General features: G+C 39.3%; 1 protein-coding gene across 2 annotated transcripts in view; it reads left to right on the forward strand.

The window, feature by feature from the left end:
• Positions 1-12079, forward strand: part of LOC104271110 (E3 ubiquitin-protein ligase Midline-1) — a 102099-nt gene extending 90020 nt beyond the window's left edge. The window contains exons 7-9 of one of the 2 annotated variants that reach the window (XM_009865691.1): positions 7371-7532; positions 9715-9922; positions 11477-12079. In XM_009865691.1, coding sequence (XP_009863993.1) covers positions 7371-7532; positions 9715-9922; positions 11477-11825 — 719 coding nt within the window. In that variant the 3' untranslated portion in view covers positions 11826-12079. The remainder of the gene's footprint in view (positions 1-7370; positions 7533-9714; positions 9923-11476) is intronic. The other variant, XM_009865692.1, reaches the window with a different exon arrangement.
• The last annotated feature ends 1121 nt before the right edge of the window (positions 12080-13200 follow it).

Consider the following 13200-nt stretch of genomic DNA (forward strand, 5'->3'; position numbering starts at 1 on the left):
AAGTGCAGAGACTTCTTTCATACTCAGGAACCTCCGGGGCTGTTGAGGCCTGGGAGAGCGTGGTGAGAAGTGATCACTCTCTGCTTTACCTGTTCCTTAATGCCATCCTACCCTCTTTCTTTTGTCCCCCATCAGATAACCCAGCCATGCACTGAGCTAGATAGGCTCAGTTTTGATCTAGCACAGAAGTGTTTTCCTTCTGACGCAATTTGTTGAGATACTTTGATGAAAGTCAGTGCTGTGGACACATCTACATGCTCTATGCTAGTCAGAAAATGGTACGTTCCATGCCAAGCTTTTGTATTGAGACAAACTCTTCCACTGGTTTCTCCATGGCTGAGTGTACCTCATTTTTTTCCTCACTAAAGTAGAGTTAGTTTTCCAAGCCATCTGAAAGGATATCTGAGGATTTGTGTGCTGGCATTTTAATACCAGTTTTACATAGCATATTTTGAATATAGCATGGTATTCAGGATTGACTAAAAATAAGGTGAACTCTTGAAAATTCAATGAGTGTTTTGCCAAAACCTCCCTTTAGTATTTCACTAAATGGACTAACTTTGAATACCACACTGTAAATTTTAAGACTGCTGGAAAGACCAAGTAACCTTTAGTGTATGCTCCTACATCTGAGCAAGCTGGCTAACAAAAAGATCTAATAGTAATTTGGAATAAATTGGAACAAGGTAGGCAAGGAAGAAGAAACTTCCCTGAGTAATCATTGCTAAGCAGACAGTACTTACTGTTAACACAGTACCTAGCTTATTTTCTAATCCATTTTTGTCTATGGCTACATGCCATAAGACTTTGGAAGTCAGTTGTTTGCACTACGTGTGAACACGGCAGCAGAAAGACGTGAGAGTTCTACACCTTCGTGTTATGGGAATTTACTCTTTGCTTACTAGTGAATAAATAACAATGTATCTAATTTTAAAGCTGTATTGTAGGTTTTGCATGTGGAGTTGAAAGCTTTGATCTTCAAAACATGTATCAATTAGGCTATCTGCAGAGATGCAGTATAGCATGAAGTGCTTGGTGTGCAGTCTGATCACTTTGCAAAAAAAGATGTCATTAAAAGTTTGAAGAGAAAACAAATTAACACTGTAACAAACTTTTTTTACAAAATCCTCTGAAGACCTTAAATGACAGTACAAAGAAATGAAAAATCTGGCCTTTTATCTCTTCTTTTTTTTTTTTAATGCAGCTACCTCTTACACAAATACTCCAGCTATTACTTTCAATTCAATTGAAAGCAGTAATGTTCACCCCAATTAAATATGTGCATATATAACAGTATATGGAAGGGTTTTCTAACTATTGTAAAGCTTTCCTCTAATCTCATTATTTAATGTGGACTTGAACACCTCCAGTGGAGCCTCCAGCTCTGCCCAGGTTTCTAACACATGAGACTCTCCCACTTCATTCCACCTTCCACTTGTACTGGAGATTTGCCCACTGACATCCTGCTTTTATTCAGAACAATGCTTGGAAGTCTCCTCACCTTGTTGTATTATATTCTTTCTCCTGCAGAAGGGTCTAATATCCCAGCTTTTACAAATTACTTTCCATAATAGTCCCTAGAATATCGGGGTGTACCTTAGTGGCATGGCTGAACGCAGAGAGCTATTTTCACTCTAAGTGGTGTTAGCAGGTGCTGCACTGCAGCCTTCATATTTTGATGAACTGAAGCTAGGTGATATTTTTCAAAAAAACCTGTTGTAATGGAATAGATTTTGATTTAGCACAAACTTCTTCCTGTTTATGACATTTGTTATGCTTTTGCATGTAACCATTTTTTTTTTTAATTTATTTCTCTGTCATATTCCAAAAAGTTTCCATTGGTATTAAGTGTTGCCTGTAGCGGATAATGTAAATAGGTTCGTAGATTGTCTTCAGTTCTGCTTTTTTTGTAGCTATGAATTAGTCAGGAGGGAATAGCTAGAGTACTGCATTAAACCAACATGCTTTTTCTTCCCCTGAGACAATAGGAATCACTTTGCATACATACCCACCTACTGTGCTAATGGAAGCTGTTATTTTGGAACTCATTTCTTAAAACCACATAGCCAGACTGACTGCACTTTCCACTCCTCAGTAGATTTTCCCCAGCAGAGGCATATATCATTCAGAGATTGCTAAGAATTCAGTAACAAAAACAAGCAATGCTATGTTTTTATAGCATATTTTCTATCCAACATAATCAACTATATTCTTTTTTATTAACTGAAAAATTGGAGAGTTAACATTTGATGGAAAAGGTCCAAACAGAGCTTTTCATTTTGAATCCTATTTCATACAGGAAAGATTATTTCCAAATGTGGCCAAACCGCTTGGCTATTAAATGCTTGGCAGACCTATTCTGTGTCTAAGAGCAACACAGAACTTAAAATTAAGCAGGCTTTTGCTGAAGCAGTTGTTCTCAGAGTTATACCATTCACACATTTGCATTTCTGAGATGCAGCTAATCACCTGCAATCTGAATATTGTAAAGGCTTTTAAAATTACTTTGTCACTAGCTAGCTAACAAGCATTACAGTTTCGTTATCCCATTTCAATAAATTTCCAAGTATTTATTGAGCATACATTTTTTTAACATCATGGATTTGCTTTACTGGAAGGTTAAAATTTGAACATCCATTTTTTTTACTAGCTGTGATATAAGATGTCTTTATGAAAAACACATCTCTCTCTTCAAGATAAAAAGCAATAAATAGTCCTCTCTTTTCTGGTAAATGGAATTTAGGTTAGTTAGTTAGTTCCATTGGCTAAATACTAAAAATCACTGTATCAAAAATAGAGTGTTCTGTCAGAACCTTTTCAGTGTTACATGGTTACTCTTCCTATAAAATCGGATAATATTTTGTTGAAGGATCTAGAGCAATTAGGAGCCAAGCTTCCCTGAAAACAGTGAATTTATGATTCACTAATTAATTTTTGAATATTCTAGCTTTTGTCTGTTTCTGGAAGTTCTATTTTTTTTTAAAAAAAGATTCCTTACAATCTTCAGATTGCTACTGAGGATTTTAGCAAGTATCTTTTAATGAGGCAAAAGCAAATTGAGATAAACCAAAGAAAAGTCTGCCTCTTGAAAAAATATTAAAAAGTGTATTTCTTAAAATGCAATCTGTTTTGCAGAAATACTGCATGCATTGTTTTATTTTGTGTGGGAATGCAGAGTGAGGGTGGAGAGCTATCTTACTTTCACCTACTGTATTTGCTCTACCAATTCGAATTGGTAATAATTTATTTAAATAAAGCATTTAAAAATAATTAAAATTCTCAAGAGATTAAATGACCTTCCCATGACTTTTGTGCTCCTCTTCCAGTTTTCAGGAAGATGTATTTTATTAAAATCTACCAGTGTAAATTTTAAGAGGATTTACACCTTGGGATTTTCTCCATCTGTTTTTTCAAGTGCATCAACAAACAACACCAGGGAAATAGCTTTTCAAATTATTACCTCCAGACTCTGAGAAACTTGTTTGGAAAACTCACACATCCTGTACGGACATCACTGTGCTCACTGCACCATTCCAGGATGTAATTTAAATTCTCTACATTTTTGTAGGCTACAGTTTTAAAATACATTGTTTTACCACCTGCATAACCCTGTGAAAAGCCCTGGGTTTTTGAAACAAGAAACCTGGATGTAGCTGGGATTAGGAGTGGGTACAATAGGCGACCCTTAGCTCCTGCTGCTTTGGCAGTGAGAAGGTGTGTGCTTTTCCACTTAACCTGCTGCCACTGGCAGGGAGCAAACATTACCCCTGGATGCTCGTGTTACCAGGGTGCTTGCTCAGTTCCCTGAACTTTCATAATATTATTTAATTATTTTTTAATCTTCTTTTACATTCAGAGAAGAAAGTCTGTCCTGACAGGGCATAGCTGGAAATGAATTCTTTTAATGTAGTGACAACATATTATTTCTCAGCTGCCACTAGTTACTGTCCTCTGTTTTGAAGGATTTGGGACATGTAGTTTGACACCGTCAAAAACCCCAAGATTTTTGAATCAAAGTTCAATTTAAAGCCTAGTAGCAGGTAGCTCACAGTGAGAAAGTGCATGGACACATCACTAACCCCTTTGGTGCATAAGGCAAGAGCTGAGCTTGTTGGGACAAGGTTTGTTGAGCAAAGTGAGCGAGGCAGTGACTGCACATTCAGCATGTATTGTACACCGGTAGTCTGGGGTGCTTAAGATTGGAAGAAGAAAGAAAAGAAAAGAAATCCAAGGTGTCCTGTGTCATCAAAGAGGATACAGCCTTCCCCTAGAACATGAGTCAGGTCAAATAGAGTGTTCCTGACCCTCTGCATTGACTGTGCAGTGAGTTAGAATAGGTGTGGTCCTAACTCAGGAACTCTTTGTTCAAGGTCAGTTGGGAAGAATGAGCACCTGCCTGTGAGCGTTTGGATATTAATGCCAGCAGCAGAAGCCAAGATGCAGCAATACCTAGAATTACTGTGGTTCTCCCTTCTATACACAGAAATCTAAATTAACCGTTAATTGGATTATTTAATAATACAATAATTTACTCCATATTTAGAAAGTAGCGAGTATTGAATATGTATAAATCCACATACAAAGGAAGCAAGGATAGACTAGAGAGGAGATTCACAGTGACGCAACTGTACCTTTACAATCCTTCGTATAGTTTTATATTTCATTAAAGAGCGATCAGCCTCTGGAGGGTATCATAAAAAGCGGAATACAAGCCTGAAAAATGTGCTCCTTAGCGAGTTGTAGTGACTAGCACAAACCTAATTCCAAGATGATTTAGCAAAAATCTGGACATTTCTGTATTTGCCTAAGGGTTTTTTTATATATGGACTATATATACCATAGAGCTTTGCTTTCAGAATGTGGCTGTGGAAGGAGAGGACACTTCCAGGGCCACTGCTCAGATCCATCTCACTCACTATCGTATGTTATTTGATCTACCATCCGAAGGGTCTGAGTTAAAGGTTCCTTAGTCATCCTGGATACCCTTTAAACACAGTGCTTCATTTTGATTTATTTTAACTTAACTTTTTTTTGCAATAGCACCTACATCAGGTAAGTGATGGTCTTGTTGCAAAATCAATGTGATAGTTCAGCTACAGCAAATGTGCTTTTAATACCTGTGACAAATTTTTGTTGGGAAGAGGATTCCTTTGAGCAGGAAGTGAAATATTTTATGCCAGAGAACTGCAGCTTTTATTTCTTGTCTTCCTCTTAGGTAACCCATTCACACCCAGCCTGAAAAAATAAATGTCATTCCGTAGGTACGGCTCAGTGAAACAAGATATGGACTGATGTTGCTATAAGCAGTTTACTACAATTGCTAGGCACAGCTGAGATTTTCATGGGGTTATAACAGAAAGTGGACATATGATTGCTCTATACAGTGCTCTAACAGTGCTGCAAGGTTCCTGTGCTTTGCTGCTTCTCTCCACATAGCAAACTGTTTAAATCCCTTGTAGCTGATTAGAGAGGCTAAATGTGGTCAGGATGCTCACTGTTTGGAGCATAAGGAACATACTAGAATTCTTTTTTTCCCACTTTACACCAGGAAATTGTAATAAAAAATTATGCTTATTCTGGTAAACTATGATCCAAAGGTTCCAAGGTTCCAACCCATGTGTGAGTTCATCCACAGGCTTAGACTTCTAAACTGGTGGTGGAGGAGGTTCATCTCACCTCATTAGATCTCAGCCTATGCTGGTCACCTAGTCTTTCTCTCTGGCCAAGAAAAGAGAATGACTTGTGGTAGGGTGTCCACACCTGGAGTCACTGATTTCTGCCTCTCCTCAGAGCCCAGAAAAACAGATTAGGCACTGCAGTCTTAATTTGATGATAAAGTGACATGAGTCCCACCTGAAACTGTTTGTTAGTTACCCATTTGCACAATAGGATGAGTAGCTGCCTTTCAAGGATGCTGTGTGATGTAAGAAAACTTTGAGACAAAAGCTACATAATTCTTACATTGAAATTTGGGGATTGAGTTCTGTTTCTAGTGATCTTTTGTTATGAAAAGCACGTCCCAAATTAGGAAGGAATCTGCCAGTATGGTTACGAATTGTCTGTGAGCCTGTAAACCTGCATCACAGGTTCTTTTATTTTTTGTGTCCAGTAGCTTTTTAATTTTCACTTTTATAAGGATTTTGTATTGCCTAATATGCAGAGCTGAAATGACTACTGACTTCTAAGAGATTTTCTTTACTAGCACTTACTGGTTTGCTGCTAAATCATGAATAAAAAGCTGAAAGCTCTATTTTAGTAACAAAGCAGCTTTCATAACATGTTCTATGCCCAGTAAAGGCAGCCACCAAGAAGTCTGTCAGGTTCCTAATCCGGTCAAGCATTTTTCTTTTAAGATGTCCAGCCTTGTATATGCACATGCATGTGTATACTGCGTGTATCTTTTCCTAGCTATATAACTATATACAAGGTTGTGAATATATATACACAACATGAAAGTTAAATTTGTTATTTATGTAAACATTTACAATAAGAGAGCTATCAGACTGGAAATCCCAGTAGACCAGGGGCGATTCAAAATATATAGTAAGTAATATGGGTGATTGACTGCCATTGCAGTTATATCACAGTAAGAAAAAATTATGTAGATTAATAAATTGATCTTAAGGATGAATTTTCCATTTTGAAGATGATATTGCTTTTCCTGTATTTTACTTACTTCCTACATCTTATGCTTCTATAGTGGGCATCAAACATACCCCCACAAAGTTTCTAACTGGAAAATTATCCAGCTCTTCCCCAGATGACATCTAACCATGAGGACATAAATCAAAAACTTTCATCCATTAAATTTACTGGCTTAGATTACATCCTGGCAAAGTCTGCACTGTAAGAGCTAAAGCGTGCTCTGAAGCCCATGCTCTACCCTGTTCAGCCTCCCCTGATTTGCTTTAGGTCCCAAAGAATGCATACCTGGGGACTGTCAGCAAAGGTGCCTCCCCAGGCCTCCTAGCTTTACTGCTTACGTTAGTTTTCTGAGGCTTAAACTGAATTCATTTATCCGAACAGTAGATTGATGGGATCTCCATAATCCTCTAGTTCTTAAGCAATAAAGAAGTCCTTGTGCTGGGATATGAAAAATCTCAGGGTGCTTGTGACTCCACTGAGTCATTTCTAAAATGCCCATTCGTTATGGTTGACTTCACGCAGCCAGAGCTTAAAAGGTACCTCGGCTCAGGGCTGATGACATGAGTTAGTGACATTAAGTAGCAAGCCAGTAAATATAACAACACTTTAAAAGGTGCATAAGCAAAATTCGTATCGGTCACTGGGTTCTTGGGAGCGCTCTAAATGTCCCTCTGTTACTAAGCGTTCAGTGTGTTATGACTCACATGCTCTGCTTGAAATTGCAGGTTTATGCAACTCAGCCGACAGCTGGATGATTGTTCCCAATATCAAACAAAACCACTACACAGTGCACGGGTTGCAGAGTGGCACTAAGTACATCTTCATCGTTAAGGCCATTAATCAGGCGGGCAGCAGAAGCAGCGAGCCTGGCAAGCTCAAGACAAACAGTGAGTAACGTGAGATCCGGCACACGCGCGTGCTACTTTGTTCTTGCCTTCCATTTTAGGTTTGGTCTTTGGAAGATACAAGGGCACACAATAGTTTAACTCATTTAAAGTGCTTCCCACAATGAAAGCCAGTTATTTAACTCAGTTCAAGATTGCCAGAATCCTCAGTAGTGCAGAAGTTACATTTTTTAAGAAATATGCAACTGCATTTTGGTCACTGGAAGTATCATTCAGGAACAGAGTCATCACATGTGAAACGTTTAAAAATACTTTTTTGTGGTTTTGTTTTAAAGTCCTCTCTGTTCTTTTCCTTCTACAAAGCATAACTTTTTCTTATGTTTGCATTAAAACATTTTATTTTTGTATAGTGTTCTTAATATAATTGCTAGTTTAATTTTATCCTCCAAAATGATCTCGTTCTTAGGACACCGGAAAACCTCTTAGCTCCATCCTCCTCAGCTTTTTATGGAGTTCAACAAGGTGGTAGAGTAGTCAGAGATCCCACTTCAAAAATATGGTTACATAAATTATTAGCAGATGTAGTATAGCAATTTTAAGACTGGTCTTCAGCCTTTTTCTTCTTATGTCCCAGATAAACCTTCAGTCATGTAGTCATCATGGGCAGCTCTGAACAGTGGAAAGGGAACACTGGGATTTGTGCACCCTCTGAAACCTGCTTACTGTAGGGGAGGGTGCTCAGAGAAGGGTAATACTCTGATGCTGCAGGGAATGACATGTAGACATTTCTGATTTTTTCCTTTCCGCTATTAACCTGGCTTGCACTTCTGCGTAAAAGCTGCTCGTACAAACCCCACATCTGCTACCAAGCATCTGAGTATTGTTCTACCTGGGTATTGTTGCGAATGTATAAACAAAGGACCTAACTGGAAATGGCAATCTTTTACCCTTCTGTCACTTTGTGACCCAGTGTGGCACAAACCCAATCTTTCAGGTGACTGCGAAAAATGACGTGACCGGGTACAGAGAAGGACATAATTCAGGTACTGCTTCAGCAAACCAGTTAGTCTACAAACCAGTTAGAGAGGCAGGCTGTAGGTGTTTTACTGCTACCAAGCAGCAAGAAAAAACAGGTTAAATGTGTCCCCAAATACTTTCCAACAGGATTTTATACTTGGTCATAATATATAACTAAATACACATTGCAGAAGTAGATAACTCTTAACAGTCTTATTTGAAGTATCCGTGTCAGTGCCTTACAGAGACCTCATGAGAGCACTCATTTCTATTTTCTGTGCATGTCATCACATCTTCCACTTGCCTTTTTTTTTCTGCCGTGATATTAAAGACAGTAAGAATGGAAAAGGGAGCACTCGTGGAGTCATATTTTCCTAGTTGTCTCCTGTTGGAGGGAAATGATCATTCTACTTTTTAATACAATGAGCAATCCTGTCAGAATTGCAGTGGGCTTTATACATCCGCAGGGTTTGGTTTACCAAAAAACTTCCTGTTATTGTCTACAAACCTTGTACTACAGCTGAAGATACTTGCCAAGAGCAATAGCCTCAGTAATGCTTTTACGCCATATTATTCGGACCAAGTTGTAGTTCACTTCCTTCTTTTTAATACACAGTATCCAGCACCACACGGGCATCCTTCCAAAGCAATCCTGAATTGTTGAGTGTGCTATTTACAAATAAGACTGTGGGTGAATGAACAGACAAGGCTAGTGCTTCTTATTATTTTCAAACTCATTTTGTGGGATTTGAAATCATATTTTTTGTAGTAACAATGAAGATGTTTTATTATGAAGCTTTATCCCTGGAGATTTAATAGAAGGTAATTTATTCTAAACCTAATATGCTGTGAAAAAAGCAACACTCAGACCTTTATTAGCATGTATATTGGTTTCAATTACATGCAAGAATTAGAGTACTCAGGTTACCTCTAGGTCAGAGATAATGGGCCTGATGATTATGCAGGGCTCTTTTCAGGGATTATCGACACAGGGAAGTCAGCGCACAATGAGATTGACAGTAAACTGACAATGCAAACTAGCTATTGTAGGGAGCAGAATAGGTTAGTCTATCTCAAGAACGCTTCAGAGGAGGAGATTAATATGGTTATGTAATCTTGTGGACTTCTTAGAAGCTCACTAATCCACTCTCCTTTTCAAAATCAAAGCCAAACTGTTCTTCTGCCATCTTTGTCTCTGTGTCTCTAGGTCAGCCATTTAAACTGGACCCCAAATCTGCTCACAGAAAATTGAAAGTGTCTCATGACAACTTGACAGTGGAACGTGATGAAACATCCTCCAAAAAGAGTCACACACCAGAGCGATTCACGAGCCAAGGGAGCTACGGAGTAGCTGGCAACGTATTCATTGACAGCGGGCGGCATTACTGGGAAGTGGTTATAAGTGGGAGTACATGGTATGTATATAAAAATACATGAGAAAAGAATCATTATTTCACAATGTACAGGTCCTGGCACAATTTCTGTGATAGAGACCAGCAGCAGAGGCATGGGGAACAGTACAAGAATAGGACGAGCGTATACTTTCATGCAGTTTGGCAGACTGTTTTCTCAATCTCCAGCGCTTTTGGACTCTGGAATTAAATCTATCAGATAGGACTATTTTACATTTAGCAGCCTTCACAGAACTTCTACTCCATGGCTAGGGATGGTTGCTTTTTGAACCTACATAGAGTATATTTTAAGATTTTAGTGAAATTGAAAGCTCAGAAAGTTTAATCTTGTTTGTACAACAGAGTGGACTTCATGTGGTCATTTCTTCATTAAACATGAAGGATATTAACATCCTTCAGTAAGAGGAAAAAATAAACATGAAGACAATTTGATGATCCTGTTTCACAGGGATGGAGGTCAGGTTTGCTTCTGGGGAGGGGGCGGGGAGCAGCAGAGCTGTAGGTCTGTGCCCCAGAGTATGAAGAAAGGGGCAAGAAATGGAGGAGTGCATTCCTCCGCTCCTGAATGATCCTCTGTGTCATACACGGGTGGGTTTCAGGGGCCCTTTAGTCAGTGGAAGAGATGTCATCCTTTGGGATTCAAAGGCAACGATCATGCTGGAGTTTAATGTAGGGGAAAAAAACACTAAGTTCTTCAGGTATGCCCACTGTCTCAAACATGAAAAATGCTCTTTGCCTGTGCCATCTCTGAGGAGTGGAAATAGGTTAATTTATGACGCATTAAACTCTATTGGTTGAAAGCCCAACAAGTACCGCAGTGTCTCTAGAATGCGAGGAACCTTTACATTTCTCTGTTGCTTATGAGAAATCAGGTATTTGCCATCAGGGTCCATTAATGACAACATTTTCACAATTGTTTTACCCTGCAGATCTTGCCATAAATTATGGTTTGCAGAGCAAATGTCTTCACCTACAATTGCTTCACTTGGCCCAAACCCCAGTCTTAAAACTGCTCATTTGAATCTAAAAACCACACCAACATCTGGCAAAACATATTTTGGAATGGCAAAAATGGGTTTTTTAATGTGTCTTTTGATGTTTACTCTTGCATTCCTTCTTCTAGGCCATACATTAAAGGAGCAAGGAGAGATCAGATTAGCTGAGAGAAAGCAGTGTGTTTTAAAATCAATGAATTCCTCTGTATTCGTCTGTTTGGAAGTGGAAATTTGAGGCCCGGTGATTTAAACTCTGAGTTGCCGAGTACTCAGCAATCTTCCTTTTCAATACCAGAGACAAATGCTCCAAAAAATTACCATAGCAGCCAAACTACAGGCAACACAAGGGACAATAAAATTTCCTTGACCTCTCAGACCTGGAAGAGAGGTGGGGAAAAATATTAATTAAGCCTGTGCAGGTATTATGGTGACTTAATTAGAACTTAACCAGCAGAAGTAAGAGGCTGAGGCATTCCAGCTAGTCCTCTGGGCTATTTGACTTCATTGAAAGACAAACACAGCAGGAAGCATTTGTTTCCTTGTGTTGTTTCTTGTTTTGCAGGTATGCCATTGGTATTTCCTACAAGTCAGCACCAAAGCACGAGTGGATTGGGAAGAATTCTGCCTCCTGGGTGCTTTGCCGCTGCAACAACACATGGGTGGTGCGGCACAACAGCAAAGAAATCCCCATTGAGCCTGCGCCTCACCTCCGACGGGTCGGGATTTTGCTGGACTATGACAACGGTTCCCTTGCTTTTTACGATGCTTTGAACTCCCTACATCTTTACACTTTTGACATTACATTCGGGCAGCCGGTGTGCCCCACATTCACGGTGTGGAATAAGTGTTTGACCATTATAACTGGCTTGCCTATCCCTGACCACCTAGACTCCTCCGAGCAGCTGGCGTGACTGCTGAAAGCCAAAAGGTAGGACGACGCGTCTTCCCAAGGCGGACAGGCGGCTGCCCCCAGGAGCATGCTCGGAGCTGACGGACCGCGTGGTGTCCCGGCCATCGCCACCGAACCTGGCTGGAACTGAAAAGGGGAGAGTAGTTCTCTACTGTGTTCTTTGTACTGAAGGACAAGATGTGGCTTTAATAATATCTTAGAACTTTCTTTTGCAGTTGGTTTTGTTTGATTGGTTTTGTATGTAGTCTCTTACAGGAAGATTTATAAATTATTTATAAAAAAAAAAAAAGAGAGAGAGAATGGAAAGCCCAGTTTGGACACCTGGAAAATGACTTATTGGTTTTGCACATTGATGGTCCTGTTGATCAGAGTTTCATCAGCCCCTTACAGCCTTTTATTTTACAATGGATAAAGGCAGGAAATTGGAAAGATGAAAACTGCACAGTGGACACGCTAGAGTTTGCAGGTTTTACTCGTGCCAATATTAGCACTCTCATTACCAGTCTTATCGAGTGTGAGATCTCCTAATTTCTGCTTTGCACGTGGGAGTGTGAAGACAAAAAAGAACAAAAATAAACAAGTGAGGAAGTGGAGATAGCCAACACAGCCAAGAACAAAGTTTAATTTACTCCTGTTCTCAGGGGAGTGTGTTCTTTGTTCATAAAAAGCATGTGGAATATCTCCTAGAAATGCAAATAGATAAATCATCTGGTGATTTATTTTATTGATGGCAACATTCCCATGTACCAGTGCTTCGTTTTCATGTTTGGGAAACATTGCGGAATCACTGAGGATGTGAAAGACTGATACTATCTCTGAAAATCAACAACTCCGGAGGAGAGCAGAAAATCCAAGGTCTGACTGTAGACTAATTTGATAAAGCACATCATCATTTATGGAATGATTGTAATAGAAGATGTCACAATTCTGATGGTAGACACGTGAATGCTTATTGCTGATTTTACAAGGCTCAACATAGCAAGCCCAGCCAACAACTCGGAAGTGAGACAAGTGCCACTTTACCATTGATTTTAAATGAAGTACAAATATTTCATTGTCATACACAATGTAGTCTCTATAACAAAGCAAGGAAATCTGTTTCACATGTGCTGCATGAAGAAACCCTGCAGCTGGAGTTTACTCATAGTTATCATTGTCCTGGGTTGTTTGGGAAAGCACAGTTTCTCTTTGTGAATGAGAAGCAAATAGCAAGTTTTCAGCAGCAGCAGCGTGGGCAGGCCCTGCATTCATCCTGGTGGATGAACTTTAGTGAAGGCAGTAGAGCTTGCTCCTACTTTATCTCAAAGCTGAATTGGGTGCGTTTTTCTCCTTTTCCTTCTACAGAATAGAAGCCCTCTGTAGTTTCTACAATGCTT

This window comes from Apaloderma vittatum, unplaced genomic scaffold (assembly GCF_000703405.1).
Source record: "Apaloderma vittatum isolate BGI_N311 unplaced genomic scaffold, ASM70340v1 scaffold1943, whole genome shotgun sequence".
Classification (NCBI taxonomy): Eukaryota; Metazoa; Chordata; class Aves; order Trogoniformes; family Trogonidae; genus Apaloderma; species Apaloderma vittatum.